Source organism: Ceratotherium simum, chromosome 3 (genome assembly GCF_057802395.1).
Source record: "Ceratotherium simum simum isolate JZ-2026a chromosome 3, ASM5780239v1, whole genome shotgun sequence".
NCBI lineage: Eukaryota > Metazoa > Chordata > Mammalia > Perissodactyla > Rhinocerotidae > Ceratotherium > Ceratotherium simum.
In genome coordinates, this window is record NC_141902.1 from 6133043 (window position 1) to 6150088 (window position 17046).

Below are 17046 nucleotides of genomic sequence, written 5' to 3' on the forward strand. Positions count from 1 at the left end.
CTGGCAGTCTGAAAAACAAGGGACGACAAACAAGGGAAATACAGAACAACCAGAAAACAATTGATAAGATGTCAGCATTAAGCCCTCATATATCAATAATCACTCTAAACGTAAATGGATTGAACTCACCAATCAAAGAAACAGAGTGGCTGGATAGCTTAAAAAACAAGACCCCCAATATGCTGCCTCTGGGAAACACATCTCAGCTCTAAGTGAAGGGACGGAAGATGATACTCCATGCTAATGGCAAACAAAAGAAAGCAGGTGTCGCCATACTTATATCAGACAAAGCAGACTTCAAGATAAAACAGGCAATGAGAGACAAAGGGGGGCAGTATATAATGATAAAAGGGACATTGCATCAAGAAGACATAACACTTATAAATATATATACACTCAACACAGGAGCACCAAAATACATAAAGCAACTACTAAGAAACCTAAAAGGAGATATTAACAACAACACAATAACAGTAGGGGACCTTAATGGCCCACTTACATCAATGGATAGATCATTCAGACAGAAAGTCAACAAGGAAATAGTGGAATTAAACGAAAAACTAGACCGGAGGGACTTAACAGATATATATAGAAAACTCCATCCAAAAACAGCAGAATACACATTCTTCTTATGTGCACATGGAACATTCTCAAGGATAGACCAAATGTTGGGAAACAAGGCAAGCCTCAATAAATTTAAGAAGATTGAAATCATATCAAGCAGCTTTTCTGACCATAATGCTACAAAACTAGAAATCAACTACAAGAAAAAAACTGGGAATGTCACAAATATGTGACGACTAAACAACATGCTACTGAACAACCAATGGATCATTAATGAAATTAAAAGAGAAATCAAAAAATATCTGGAGACAAATGAAAATGAAAGTACACCATATCAACTCATACGGGGTCAGCAAAAGCGGTCCTAAGAGGGAAATTCATAGCAATACTGGTCCATCTTAACAACCAGGAAAAATCTCAAATAAGCAATCTCAAACCACATCTAACAGAATTAGAAAAAGAAGAACAAACAAATCCCAAAGTCAGCAGAAGGAAGGAAATAATAAAAATCAGAGCAGAAATAAGTAAAATTGAAACCAAAAAAACAGTAGAAAGGATCAATGAAACTAAGAGCTGGTTCTTTGAGAAGATAAACAAAATTGACAAACCCTTATCCAGACTCACCAAGAAAAAAAGAGAGAAGGCTCAAATAAATAAAATTAGAAATGAAAAAGGAGAAATTACAATGGATACCACAGCAATACAAAGGATTATAAGAGAATACTATGAAAAACTACATGCCAACAAATTGGACAATGTAGAAGAAATGGATAAATTCTTAGATTCATACAACCTCCCAAAAGTGAATCAAGAAGAAATAGAGAGGGCTGGACCCGTGGCTTAGCGGTTAAGTGTGTGCGTTCCGATGCTGGCGGCCCGGGTTCGGATCCCGGGCGCGCACCGACGCACCACTTCTCCGGCCATGCTGAGGCCGCGTCCCACATACAGCAACTAGAAGGATGTGCAGCTATGACATACAACTATCTACTGGGGCTTTGGGGGGAAAATAAATAAATAAAATCTTTAAAAAAAAAAAAAAAAAAAAAGAAGAAATAGAGAATCTGAATAGACCAGTCACAAGTAAAGAGATTGAAACAGTAATAAAAAACCTCCCAAAAGATAAAAGTCCAGGACCAGATGGCTTCTCTGGAGAATTTTACCAAACATTCAAAGAAGATTTAACACCTATTCTTCTCAAACTATTCCAAAAAGTTGAAGACGACGGAACACTTGATAGCACATTTTACAAGGCCAACATCACCTTGATCTGAAAGCCAGACAAGGACAACACAAAGAAGGAAAATTACAGGCCAATATCACTGATGAACACAGATGCTAAAATCCTCAACAAAATATTGGCAAACCAAATACAGCAATATATTAGAAAGATCATACACCATGATGAAGTGGGATTTATACCAGGGACACAGGGATGGTTCAACATCCACAAATCAATCAATGTGATAAACCGCATTAACGAAATGAGGAATAAAAACCACATGATCATATCAATAGATGCAGAGAAAACATCTGACAAGATCCAACATCCATTTATGATAAAAAGTCTCAAAAGAATGGGTATAGAAGGAAAGTATCTCAAAAATAATAAAGGCCATGTATGACAAACCCACAGCCAACATCATACCCAATAGGGGAAAACTGAAAGCCATGCTTCAGAGAACAGGAACAAGACAAGGGTGCCCACTCTTGCCACTCTTACTCAACATAGTACTGGAGGTTTATGCCAGAGCAATTAGGAAAGAAAAAGAAATAAAAGGTATCCAAATAGGCAACGAAGAAGTGAAACTCGCTGTTGGTAGGCGACGTGATTTTATATATATAAAACCCTAAAGAATCCATCAGAAAACTATTAGAAATAATCAACAACTACAGCAAAGTCGCAGGGTACAAAATCAACTTACAAAAACCAGTTGCATTTCTATACTCTAATAATGAACCAACAGAAAGAGAAGTCAAGAATACAATCCCATTTACAATCACAACAAAAAGAATAAAATATCTAGAAATAAATTTAACCAAGGAGGTGAAAGACAATGAAAACTATAAGACATCATTGAAAGAAATCGATGATGACATAAAGAAATGGAAAGATATTCCCTGCCTATGGATTGGAAGAATAAACATAGTTAAAATGTCTATACTACCTAAACCAATCTACAGATTCAATGCAATCCTAATCAGAATCCTAATGACATTCTTCACGGAAATAGAACAAAGAATCCTAGGGCCGGCCCTGTGGCTTAGCGGTTGAGTGCATGCGCTCCGCTGCTGGTGGCCCGGGTTCGGATCCCGGGTGCACACTGAAGCACCGCTTCTCCGGCCATGCTGAGGCCGTGTCCCACATACAGCAACTAGAAGGAAATGCAGCTATGACATACAACTATCTACTGGGGCTTTGGGGGAAAAAAAAAAAAAATAAAATAAAATAAAATAAAATAATTAAAAAAAAAAAAAAGAATCTTAAAATTCATATGGGGCAAGAAAAGACTCTGAATAGCCAAAGCAATCCTGAGAAAAAGGAACAAAGCTGGAGGCATCACAATCCCCGACTTCAAAATATACTACAAAGCTATAGTAATCAAAACAGCACAGTACTGGTACAAAAACAGACACAGAGACCAACGGAACAGAACTGAAAGCCCAGAAATAAAACCACACATCTATGGACAGCTAATCTTTGACAAAGGAGCTAAGAACATAACAATGGAGAAAGGAAAGTCTCTTTGATAAATGGTGTTGGGAAAACTGGATAGCCACATGCAAAAGAATGAAAGTAGACCATTATCTTTTGCTATACACAAAAATTAACTCAAAATGGATCAAAGACTTGAAGGTAAGACGTGAAACCATAAAAATCCTACAAGAAAATATAGGTTGTACACTCTTTGACACCAGTCCTTGAAGGATCTTTTCGAATACCATGTCTACTTGGGCAAGGGAAACAAAAGAAAAAAAAAACAGGTGGAACTTCATCAGACTAAAGAGCTTCTGCAAGGCAAATGAAACTAGGAACAAAATGAAAAGACAACCCGCCAACTTGGAGAAACTATTTGCAAATCATATATCTGACAATATATATTTTGGGTTAATCTCCAAAATATATAAAGAACCCACACAACTCAACAACAAAAAAACAAACAACCTGATCAAAAAATGGGCAGGGGATATGAACAGACATTTTTCCAAAGAAGATGTACAGATGGCCAATAGGCACATGAAAAGATGTTCAACATCACTAATCATCAGGGAAATGCAAATCAAAACTACACTAAGATACCACCTTACACCCATTAGAATGGCTATAATCACCAAGACAAAAAATAACAAATGCTGGAGAGGATGTGGAGAAAAGGGAACCCTCATACACTGCTGGTGGGAGTGCAAACTGGTGCAGTCACTATGGAAAACAGTATGGAGATTTCTCAAAAAATTAAAAATAGAAATACCATATGACCCAGTTATCCCACTACTGGGTATTTATCCAAAGAACTTGAAATCAACAATTCAAAGAGACTTATGCTCCCCTGTGTTCATTGCAGCATTATTCACAACAGCCAAGACATGGAAGCAACCCAAGTGCCCTCTGACTGATGATCAGATAAAGAAGATGTGGTATACACATACAATGGAATACTATTCAGCCATAAAAAAAGACAAAATCGCCACATTCTCAGTAACATGGATGGACTTTGAGGGTATTATGTTAAGTGAAATAAGCCAGACAGAGAAAGACAAACACCATATGATTTCACTCATATGTGGAAGATAAAGTAACACATGGACAAAGAGGACAGATTAGTGGTTATGGCCAGCATAACCGGCAGGGGAAAGGGTTTGGGGGGTGGGCATAAAGGGTAAAGGGGCACATATATATGGTGATCGACAAATAATAATGTACAACTGAAATCTCACAATGTTATAAACTATTATGACCTCATTAAAAAAAAAAGTCCCTATCATCACAGTTCTTACCACCATTGAGGAGAAAGAAGACAGGGCTCTCATGTGCTAATTACCAAAAAGGAAAAAGTTAGGCAGTGCTTTACAGAGTAGTCTATAAACACACACTTGGCTTCGCACACAGTGGATGATCAAAAAGATGTTGAATAAATGCTTACTGCCTACATTTTCTTATCAAGTCACCTCATAAACTTTTTTTTTGTGTGTGAGGAAGATCAGCCCTGAGCTAACATCCATGATAATCCTCCTCTTTTTGCTGAGGAAGACCAGCTCTGAGCTAACGTCTATTACCAATCCTCCTCTTTTTTTTCCCCCGAGCCCCAGTAGATAGTTGTATGTCATAGTTGCACATCCTTCTAGTTGCTGTACGTGGGACGCGGCCTCAGCATGGCTGGAGAAGCAGTGCATCAGTGCATGCCCGGGATCCGAACCCAGACCGCCAGTAGCGAAGCGTGCGCACTTAACCGCTAAGCCACGGGGCCGGCCATAAACTTTTAAATTTGGTCTCTGTCTACAACATTCTTCTAAAACCACTCTTTTCCATGTCCCAATGACCTCCTAATAACCAAATCTTCTACCCTGAAAAAGCTATAGACCAAGTAACTACATATGCACGGAGCAAGTATGCTCCTTACTTCTCAGACCGGGTTACTGACTACCACGACTCTTACTACACTGCAGAGAAATCTGTTAGGACAAATATAGCTAATATGGTAGCCGGCTAGGGATTACTGACCCCACTAGCCTGATTACTTGAACCTTCTAACCCATCAAAACACTCATAAAAACACAGAAAGAGGGGCCAGCCTGGTGGCGTAGCAGTTAAGTGCCCGAGCTCTGCTGCAGTGGCCCGGGGTTCGGATCCTGGGAGTGCAATGACACACCACTTGTCAAGCCATGCTGTGGTGGTGTCCCCTATAAAGTGGAGGAAGATGGGCACGGATTTTAGCCCAGGGCCAGTCTTCCTCAGCAAAAAAAGGAGGACTGGCATGGATGTTAGCTCAGGGCTAATCTTCCTTACAAAAAAAATATATATATATAGAAAGAGACGGAAAGTTAGCATATCACAGGAATCCGGTTATTAGTCTATGATATGTCAGGGCACAAAAATAATCGACTGAATGGTGGAAACAAAAATAGAATTAAAAAGTCTAAATACTAAAAAGTAAGAGAACAGTTAAACAGACCATGATATTATATGATCTGGTATTAAACAGCCATTAAAGACCCTACTACAGATTATTTGATGTTAAAGAAAAAAATGTTCATTGTAAAGTAAGTGAAAAGGGAAGACTTTCATGTACAGAAAAAAGAATCTATACCTGTATACACGAATTGAAATGATACTTGAAGTATAGGCCACAAAATATCCACTGCAGACCTCTTTCAGTAGTGGGATTGCTGAAAAATTTAAATTTCTTCTTTGTGCTTTTTTATGTTTTCCAAATTTTCTATAATGAGCACATGTAACTTTTTTACAATCAGAAGAATTATTAAAAGGAAACTAAGAAAGATAAAATTAATAGAAAAATCCCTTCAAAAATTATTTTACAAGTAGCAGGCTGAAACATACAAGAATAAGTCATACTTTTCAGTTTTCCTTCCCCTCTATCGCTCCTGCATTCAACAGTGCTGACGTACTTCCTGAAACTCCACTTCTTCTAACACCTCCTTCTCTCTGGGTCCTCTTCCAGCTCTCAGGCACCCTTGTTCTTTGCCTTGTTTGTTTCTCTCCTACTGCTGCTCCCTACCTGGGTCTGTATGCCAAGACTGAGGCTTAAGCCCTCTGCTCTCGCTCTAAACGCCTTCACTGGAGGGCCCATCCATTCTCACAGGTGTAGCAATTACTTCTCGTACAGAACTTCCAAGACCTACATCTCGAGTTCTTCTTTGTCTCTTGAATAGCAGTCTTCAAACTCAACTGGAATATTCTATGTCCCTCCACCTAAAATTAATTTTTCCCCAAATTAACTTCCTCTTTTTGGGCCTTCCTATATATATTCATGGATCTATTATGCATTTGTCACCTCACTCAAATTTTAGAGTTATCGCTCTTTCTTTCTCTCTCCGCCAACAGTCAGTAAGTTCTTTGAAATATCTCTTACATCCATCACTTTCTTTCCAGTCTAATCCTAATAAAACTCAACACATCACACCTAAAGTAGTCCAATAAATGTAAGTCTAATTGATCTTCTAAGTCTTCAGTCCCTAGCTTCTCTAAAAAAAGAAAACAAACAAAACACAACCTATATATTGCTGCTGTTGTGATTAACTTTCCTAAAACATTGCTAAAAAAAAAAACAAACAAAACAACCCTGTAGTCTCAAATCACGGTCAAAATAATAGGCTAAACTCTTTAGCCTGGCTTTTAAGGTTCTCTAGTCTAGCCCCTGCCTCCCTGTGTAACAATATTTCCTACCACTACACGACAAAAATCATCCTTCCAAGCAAACTAGTCTATTTATCTTCAAAATGAGCTACAGGAGTATGGAATTAAAACATTTATGAGTTTTTCTGGAAGCTTTGCTGTTTAATGTCACCAACCAATGCTTTATGTGTATAAGACAAAAATAACAGATTAACAGCAGACTGCAAATGTTAAAGCAGAGCCTGGGCAAGAGCCAGTACAAATCAAACTAGGGGCTGTGACATTCTGGAAAAGGCAAAACTGTGGAGACAGTAAAAAGATCAGTGATTGCCAGGAGTTAGAGAGGAAGGGAGGGATGAATAGGCAGAGCACAGAAGATTTTTAGGGCAGTGAAACTATTCTGTACAATACTACAATGGTGGATACTGGAATAGAATATATTTGTTCAAAGCCATAAAAGTACAACATCAATAGGAAACCCTAATGCAAAACTATGGACTTTGAGTGGTAATGATGTGTCAGTGCAGGTTCATCAATTGTACCGAAGGCACCACTGTGGTGCAGGATGCAGTACGGAGGCTGTGCACGTGTGGGGGCAGAGGCATACGGGAAATCTCTGTTCTTTCTGTTCAGTTTTGCTGTGAACCTAAAACTGCTCTAAAAAATGTTTATTAATTAAAAAAAATATATATATATACTTTTAAAAACTGCACACCTAAAACTATTTAAATATTTAATTTCTGTCTTCCATTAAGATACAGACCATTTCTGAGCAAGAAAGTATAACTTCATTTCTGGGATAAGTCCTAATTTCACCTCAGCATCTTTCAAAAGCAAGATATGTCTACACAGGAATTTCAGAAAAGCACATATTTTCAGATTCTTAGTGTTTTGACCAGCACCAGAACCTTCTTAATACAATAACATTTTATTTTAGACTTGACACATAACGAGCAGTGTTAAAATCAATGCTTTCAGAAAATCATTTACTACCAGTTAATGTTTACAATACACAAGAATAACCACGTAACTAGATTACATAAATGTGAAAATTATTTCAAAAAATTGAAAAATTATGGAACTGGAAGGAACAAGAAAGAACACTCAGTTTACCTCCATCCATTGAGGTCTACTGCAAAAAGTACAAACTCCTTATCTGCAAAAATAATCTCCATACTTTGCCCTGTCTGTGTTTCTAGTATCATCTGCTACTTCCCACCAAATGCCTTGTTTCAGATGTGCAGAAACTCAGCATTTCTTATTAATTTGCTAAGTCCTTTCATAACTCTGTGTCTCTGAACATATACCCACCCACACTTAGCAAACTCCTATCATCTTCTGTCACACTGTCTGAATCATAATCACCCAGAAAACATTTAAGAAAAGTTTGAACACAGAACTCTTACTGTGGGATAATTCTAACCAGAAAAAAAACTGCCAAGAAATGCTGAACTTTAGTAGGTAGGGAGTTGTTGTGTTATTGGTATATTAATTATTTTTTGTGTATTGTAGGATACAGCATATGAATAAATATGATTGATGCTGGGAACCAGGGTTTTATTGCAGGAAAAAGGAGATACAAATATGAACTAAAGGAAGATGAGGCAGAACTCTGTGGTGCTCAGTTGACTTGGAGGTACCAGTATGAACTCATTAAAAAAATAAAAGGTACTCCCTGGTTCTGTCCACTGAAATGGCCAATCCACAATGGTAAGCAATAGCAATGAGAATATCTATACCCAGACTTTGTTTTTTTTTAATTTTATTTATTTATTTATTTTTCCCCCAAAGCCCCAGTAGATAGTTGTATGTCATAGCTGCACATCCTTCTAGTTGCTGTATGTGGGACGCGGCCTCAGCATAGCGGGAGAAGCGGTGCGTCGGTGCGAGCCCGGGATCCGAACCGCTAAGCCATGGGGCTGGCCCAGACTTTGGTTTTTAAATTCCATTTTTCCACTAAAAAAAGCAGTCCTAGGGCTCTTGAAAAAATGGTTGGTTCCAGGTCTGGAGCAAGAAAAGTACAAGGCAAGCCTGGGCATCATGTTATATTTAAGTGAAGGAAGTGTTCAAAGACTAAGAGTCATGTCAAAGGATAAAGGAGCCAGCCACTAGTCAAATCTGAAACAATTTTAGCATCAAAAGGAATAGTGATGTACCTAGTTACTACACAGAATAAAAAATAGTGTCAGGTAACAAATATAGAAGAAATGTCAGAATTTTTTTTAAAAAGTTATCCTTTTTTGTAGCCCCCAACGTAATAAATGATACAGGTCAGGATCATTAGTGGATGCTAAGAACAGTGGGTGAAGTTGTTGGGGTATTCACAGGGTCTCAAACAATCATCCTACGGATCACGTGCTAATTATAAAAAGGAAAATAAACCTTTACAATGGAGTGATCTGGCTATCACCACTTCAACCAAGTGACAAAAGTTAGCAACACCAATAGTGGGAAAACCTGATATTATATGCCTCGTGATGCGATGTCATGTGAAGTTCACAACATCTCCTATGCGAGATTTTCCCTAACACTGTTTACCTTGAGTGTAATCATAAGGAAACAATCAGATAAATTAAGAATACGGGAAATTCTACAAAACTACTGCAGAGTCTTCAAAAAAGTCAATGTCACTGAAAAACAAAGAAAACAGGTGGGCATATTACTCTAGATAAAAGAAACATATTAACAAACTTTGATTGGATCCTGGATGATAAAAGTAAGACAAATACTATAAAACACATTTTGAGGACAACTGGAGAAATGTAAACACAGGCTGTATGTTAGATAGTACTGAATTACTGTTGATATTCTGAGGTGTGATAACGGCATGATGGTTACAAAGAACGCCATTCTTAGGAGACATGGGAAATGTTCAGGAGTGAAATGTCAAGATATCTGCACTTACTTTCAAATGGTTCAGCAAATATGGAGCACACGCGGCAAGATGATAACAACTGGTAAAAACAGATGAAGTATGTGGCTATTCGTTACACTATTAAGTTGTTTGTAGATTTGGAATTTTCAAAATAAAAACTTTAGGGGAAAAAAATCTCAGTTCAGATGTCACATCTTCTCAGAAGGTTTTTTTGACTTTTCTAGGGGAATTATTTTTTTCTATTTCCAGTATTCCCACAGGACTCTTCATTCTTCTATTTTAGCACTTAACAGGTGCTAAACTGACTTTCTCCCTAAACTTCGTGGGACCGGTCTCATCTTCACTCCCAGAACTCAGCTGTTTATCTGGCACCTACTAGGTATTTAGTCTTGGTTGTATGAATGAGATAACTGCTATGCCAAAGTGACAGGCCAAAACCGAAATCCAGGTATCGTCTCTTATCACATTGTGCCTCAAATTTAATCAAATCCATCAATCAGGAAGCCTACTAAACGTTTCTACGTGATCTGTCTGTACCATTATAATAGATACCCATATCACCATTCAAATTGATTTTAAAACAGTATAACAACCCTCAAGCAGCCTCATCCTTAAATCATTACAGGCATATTTTCATTTTAAATTCTTTCATAGTTTCGACTAAGAAAATTAGAGAAGATGCATACCTGTTCTATATCCTTAGAGTTGGAGGTCTGGTTTTCTCCCATGACTCCAGCTTGCTCATTTTCCCATGGTAATTTATTTCTTCCTTTTCCTGCACTTAACACCCTTCGGGTACAGATAGTTGGACTGTAAGATCCATAAATTTGCATGCTATCCCTCGTGTGGTCACCACAGTGACAGTGTGCACTCTGAGTTCTATTACCAGCCAAAAGCCAGTCTGTATCTGCTCCATGTGCCAAATGGCTTGACCTACCCTGGGCAGATGATGGCATGAGTATTGCGTATTCCACAAATCCCTCTTCTGTTAACCTTGGAAGGGTTTTCCTAGCCAGTCTGGCCTGCACAGCATTCATCACTCCATCTCCATTATCTTGCAGTTCAACAGTATCCACAGCTTTGAAAAGGATGCTGGCTTTACCTAAACCCATTGATGATGCCAACACAGCAAAGGCTTCGAGAGCTGCTTGGCGTACCCTGCGTTTGCTGTCTACAAGAGCTGGGGCAAGATCAAAAGACAGTTTGGGTAGGTCAAAATCCTCACTGGGATAGGTCAGGAGGGAGCAGATGCAAATGTTCACCACCTCCTCTCTCACTCTAGAATGCTTATGTTTGAGATGTTCCAGGAGTAAACAAAGCACCTGTTGAGGACCTACTTCTTTCATTAGCTTGAGAAAGATTTTCATGTATTCTTGTTTGATCACCAACTTGTTGTCTGCCAGCACTTTGACAGAAGCTGCTATAACTGGTCCCAAGAACTGCTGTACCTGTTCTCCGAGGCGAATAACCAGTAGATGAAGGACTTGAAGTGTGCCATGGACCACTTTGAAGTTAGAATCGTCTAACAAATTATACAGCAAGCTAATGAAACCGACAAGACTAGAATGAGGGACAGAGGTAGGGTTAAATCTTCCCATCACCTGCTTCAATTCCTCAACGGCCTGAGTCCGGTTCTTATAGTCTTCCTGATCCAACAATCTTGAATGCAGCTCCTGAGGAATAATCCCAAATTTAAGATTGCTGTTAAAATCCCCCACTGCACAGGGAAGGGGGTCTTCAGGAAATCCAGAGGCCTCAAGTTCCAAATAATAGGGAACCTGACTTCCAAACTGGGACTCCAGGCGGCGGTTGTAGTGTCTCCTCAGAGCAGACGGCAGGCGAGAGATATAGGATTGAAACCTCTCTTGGCCAAGTCGCTCCCCAATTTGTTGAAGAGCAGAGAAAGCTGTCTCAGATTCTTCCTCTGTCTCCTGATCGCCAAGCTTTCGGGCCAGGGATATTATCACCTCGGTAAGATCCAGGCCGAGCAACAAATCCTCAGGAGTAAGCAAGACAGGAAAGAGCAGTGCTGTGGAAGCCCTCAGCCGGGCATCGCTGCTTTCCAGTCCCTGCTGTATAAGCGTTCTCAGCACCTGGCCAGAACTCCGTTTCAGGCAGATGTGCAGGATCTGCAGCGCATCCTTCCGCAGGGCTGGATTCTCTTCTCGTAAGGAGACGACCAGTTGAGGCAGAAGTGCGAGGCTGAAGGCCTCTTCCAGCTGGCCTGCCTCCCCCTGACCGCGGAGAACGTCGCAGAGGAGCTGCAGACAGAGCCGCTTCTCATCACCGCCTCCTTCCACCAGCACCCGGCCCAGGGCCCGATACAAGGCTTCCTTCCGTCGAGGGAAGCCCAGCCGGCCGCCCCGCCGCGGCAAGGCAGCCTGCAAAGCCTGGAAGGCCTCGGAAGGGTCCGGCGCGGCCCGGAGAAGCTGAAGGAGCCGGCTCTCTTCTTCGTCCCCCCCTGACAAACCCCCTCCAGACCCAGACCAACTGCTTGAGATGGCCTCCGCGGGCATCAGGAGGGTCGGGGCCAGAGGCGAGGGCGTCGGGGGGCAGGAGCCGTGGTCCCCGGCAGCCCCACGGCAGCAGTAGCTTTTCTCGCCTCTCATGGTGCCCCCACCTCGACTGTCATCACTCTCTGGGGCGGAGGGATGACTGCGGCTCTCGAGGCGATAGGCACGGAGGGCTGGCAGGGGAGGCAGCAGGAGCAGCGCGGAGCGCGCGGCCGCCATGGAGGGTAGTCAAGTGGCGGCGGCCGGAGGAAAGCATCGTCTTCCAAGAGCTCGACGAGCGCAGCCTTCCTGTTCCCCTCCAAGCCTCAAGTGCAGAGGAGGAAAAGCAGCAGCTCCAGCCAGCTGCCAGGCCACCCCCGGCTCCGCCAGACTGCCTTCGGCAAAATGGCCCCCGCCTGCGCCCCGGACCCCGCAGCTGCCACCGGGCGTAACCAGGGGCACCACGTGACCAAACCGATCGCTTCCATGGAGATGGACCCAGCGAGGACCCCTTGACCCGGAAATCAACCTGTGGTGGTGCACGCTGGGTCATGTAGTCCACGTCAGTGTGAGGCGTAGGTAGGCAGAGGCTCCTGGGAGAGGAAGTGAGAACGTAGCGAACGTAGCGAGCGTATCTGGCGCGGCGCAGGCGAGGAAGGGAGCCGGCATCGGGCGGAAGTGACGCTGTCCCCGCTCAGGGCAGAAGTTCCCCGCCCCAGCCGTAAGAATTGGGGTTTGACGAGAGGCGAGCGAGGCTCCCGCCTGGGCTCCAATTGTCCACGGCTCCTCCTCCTGTCGCGGCCGGCGGGATTCCGGGGACTCAGGTGTGTGCCTTTTGCTGCGCTCCTGCGGCGCGGGCTCCGGCAGCGTCGTGCCGCGAGCCGCTGGAGGGAGCGGTGCGGAGACGCAGGGGCGCGAGCGGGGACAGCGGCGACATCTTCTCGTGCGGGGCTCGTTGCCGCGCCGAAGGCGCTGCTCCGCAGCCCCGACCAAGTGCGGGCCTCCCGCCGACCGGGACAGGAGGTCCCACCGAGGCCAGGCTCAGGGCTCGCGTACTTTCTTCCAATTCCGGTCTTTGGGGCCCGTGCTCTCCCCGCCGTCCCCCGACCCCCTTGCCCTACTTGGCTTACCCTCGGGCCGTGGAGGTTACTGCTCTCCTGTCGTTTTTCCTTACGCTCATCTCTGAGTTCTCTCTGAAAACGTAGTCCATGGGGGGCGTCTGTTTGCCCGCAGCCGAGCGCCTCTCCCTGTGCGTCCTCGGAGGCTCCGATGCGGTTCCCCTGGGGGGCCCAGCCCTGCCCCCCGCGCCCTGCGCCCCCGCCTCCCCGCAGGCTCCGCGCGGCTCTGCAGCCTTGAAGCTCCTGGAGACCGAGACTGCAAAGACGGCCTCAGTGGCGGGGGAAGTTCTCGGCATCACCGTCCTAAGCGAGTTCTGCCTTGTAGATTTAGGGCTGATAGATCGACGTTTCTTTGTCTTAGGCGAACTGTGGATTTGGGGAGCATTTTCTCCTTGTAAATGAAACTTAAGCGGACACAATTGGAGACCTGGAGGGTCTGGTGAGAGGCAGAATGTTTTGGAGTTGGAAGAGAGTTTTTTTGATGGAATAATACAATTACTTTGAATGACCCGGTGAGAAAAGTCTGAGTTAGCATTTGAAGTCTCCAGTGTATGTACTTTAAATGCAAGTGTTCCCACCCTGCTCTGTACCACGTGGGGTGTCTTTTAAATACTTTCCTAAGTCTTAGAATAATTGAGTCACATATGCCAAACCACTTGATAAATAATGTTGCTGGAAAACGCAAGTTCAGAAATAATTTCTGGATGTTGTCTTAAAGGACAATTTGAATATCATGGGTTTTTTTTTTCTTTTGGGAGTAGAGTAAATGTAAACGAAGCTTATGTAAACATGCATCCTTATATTTTGGTTTAAGTTCTAAGTTGTTACTTTGATTTTAATTAGTTATTTTGGTGTTTAGATGAATCTGCCTAAATTTGCTTTGGCTATTTTTCAGTACACCAGGAAAAACCCCACAACAAATCATTTTCTTATTCATTTTTTATTTTAGGGGCAGAGTAAGGGCAGGGAGTGAAAACCAAGAGATGATTGTAGCAGTTGTCAGTGACTTGGAATGTCTGGTTTTCAATGTAAGAAGCTCAGATTTGTACTTCCACTCATGTATGCTCAGACTTCAGGAACCCGGTTCAAACTAAACTAAATAAGAGAATGATGTACACATTAGAATGTACACATTAGAATGCTAGTTTATGTTGGAATAAAAAATAACCCTTTTCAGTGATCAGAATTTTCAAGTTGAAAATCCAGTGCGCTCTTGCCTGTATCCAAGAACTTGGGAAGCCAAGTTAGTGAGTAGAGATTGTGTGGTGATCATGGAGGCAAAGAAAAGGAACTTGGAAAGTCTTGAATGATATTTCATCATCAAAGTTATGGTAGAAGCTTAAGAATTACCCTTTATTTCTATAGAGAATACTTTCCAAAGGGAAAGTATCATGTTCTTTTCCTTGGAACAAAGCCAGATGAGTCTTCATTTTGACCCGGGTTCTCAGAGCCCTGTAGATCACTATGTTATTGATTGCAACTTATTTTGTATCTGTTACATTTAATTTCCTTGACGAAAACTTGGAAGATGCGTTAGTCTCCATGGTGGATATTTAGAAAATGGGACCTTATCAGCATCACACATCATACTAATTATCTTTTAGGGTTATTTGTGGAAGATAAATCTTGCATATACATTTAATGCATGTTCTGCTTATTTCTTTTACAAAGCAGATTTTTAAAAAATCTTGGAATCCAAGGAATTCCAGGAATTGTATATTGACTAGAAAAGCCTTTTAACAACAAACACATAGATACTGAGAACAGATTGGTGGTTACCAGAGGGGAAGGGGAGAGAGTGAAAGGGGTAAAGGGGCGCATGTGTATGGTGACAGATGGTAATTAGACTTTTGGTGTGAACACGATGTAGTCTATACAGAAGTCGAAATATAATGATGTACACCTGAAATTTATATAATGTTATAAACCAGTGTTACCTCAAGAAAATTTTTCAAAAAACAACTTAAAAAAAGCCTTTTATATTTAATCATTGATAGAGATAGGATAAAAATTGTTTAATCAAATTCCAGAATAGTGGAATACACTATTAGGTGTATTGATAGTACCTCTGTGAAAGTTGAAAGGAGGTAATTAAGGATACATTGGAAATAGCAAATTCTGGTAAAACAAGTTAAAAATATTTAAAAGTAATTTCAAAAAAGTGTAGTTAAATTAATGGATTACAGGAGTATTTGTGATACATACCTTGATTTTTTTTGTGCTGAACTTAAGCAAGATAAATCCAATTGCCCTAAAAACATCTTCTATTTCCACAGTCAGATATAAGATATTAATTGGTTGGGTGAACCATTATAGTTTTTCCTGTGTTCTTACTCAAATTTTACAGACATCCAGGAATATTGGAAATCAGTGTGAATTCTGTAAACTGTTAAAGAATTTTGTATAGTTTGAGAAGTTGCTGTGAAGAAATGCTATACAAATGAAAGGTGCTATTAATATTAACAAGTAATTATAATAATATTACCACTTATTGAGTGTATGCTATGTGCTGCACACTGTGCTGGGTACTTAATGAATATTAGCTCATTTAATCCTCAACCATTTTTTGAGGTTATATCTTTACGTTTGTACTGTGGTATATTTTATGGATGTTTCCATGGGAAAGTAATTGGATAGAGAACGTAAGTAAAATTCAAATTAGTTAACTTAGCTACTTAGAGCTTTGGAAAAGTTTTGGTGGGGGAGAGTGTTGAAACTATATGATAAAATTAGATTTTTTTCATTATTAATCATTCATATCTTTTATTATGTATTATTTGATTATCTTAACCTTTTTTGGGTTTCTGTTCTGAACGTTTTTAGTTTCTTCTTTCAGTCAAAACTTAAATATGGTTAAGAAATTGTGATCTTGTTTTTATACATGTGGGATTAAACAGGTTTTCTTAAAGTATATCAGTGATGCATTTTCATTTACTTAGGTTTATGTTCCAAAGCCATTGTGCATGTCTGAGTCAAAACTATAATTTTAAACAAAAATCCAATTTTTGTTGCATTTTAAGCACTAATCTGTATGAATTAACAGGATTTCACGTCCATTGCAACCAGTTTTTCGGGGAATGGGTTATTATGTAACTTAGAGCTTTTACTGGATGTGGTAATGGCTTTGGGGACTTGCTTTCTTCTGTGTTATTTTTGAATCCATGATATAATGATTCATATTATGATGGACTTCTAATTTTACTTTTGTTTCTGATATAATGAAAGTTAATCGCAGAGAAAAGTTGTTCCGTAGGCTCACTGATAGAATCATATGGCATCGTTAGTTGCATTCTTCCGTGATGAGAGTTGAACTGTGGGAAACAAATTTAAGAAAAGAGCTGATATGATAAAATATTCTCTTAATTTCATAAATCACACATTTTACGGAAAAGTATGCGTGTGTGTGGATTTTTTTTTTTTTAAACAATCCTCGTTTCTCATCACCATTTGCTCTCATTGCAGCAGATAATTGCCTCCCAGCTGATTTCAGCACCACTGTTTTGTAGCTCAGGTGTCAATTAAGTAGTCACTAGACTCAGGGCGTGACCTTTCTTTGCTTCCTTTCAGAACCAGAAGTTGTGAAGCTGCCATAGACTATGGAAAGTTTGATTTTGTTTTAATTTTATCTAACATTATCTTTATATTGTG

General features: G+C 40.9%; 2 protein-coding genes across 4 annotated transcripts in view; one reads left to right on the forward strand and one right to left on the reverse strand.

Moving 5' to 3' along the window:
• Positions 1-12662, reverse strand: part of TOGARAM1 (TOG array regulator of axonemal microtubules 1) — an 86060-nt gene extending 73398 nt beyond the window's left edge. For both annotated transcript variants that reach the window (XM_087422244.1, XM_087422248.1), the window contains exon 1: positions 10475-12662. In XM_087422244.1, the coding sequence (XP_087278370.1) occupies positions 10475-12520 (2046 nt within the window). In that variant the 5' untranslated portion in view covers positions 12521-12662. The remainder of the gene's footprint in view (positions 1-10474) is intronic.
• A 310-nt stretch (positions 12663-12972) lies between these two features.
• The window catches only part of KLHL28 (kelch like family member 28), a 34169-nt gene continuing 30095 nt past the window's right edge, over positions 12973-17046 (forward strand). For both annotated transcript variants that reach the window (XM_004436368.3, XM_087422256.1), the window contains exon 1: positions 12973-13104. The gene's annotated coding sequence lies outside the window, so the exon portion shown is untranslated. The remainder of the gene's footprint in view (positions 13105-17046) is intronic.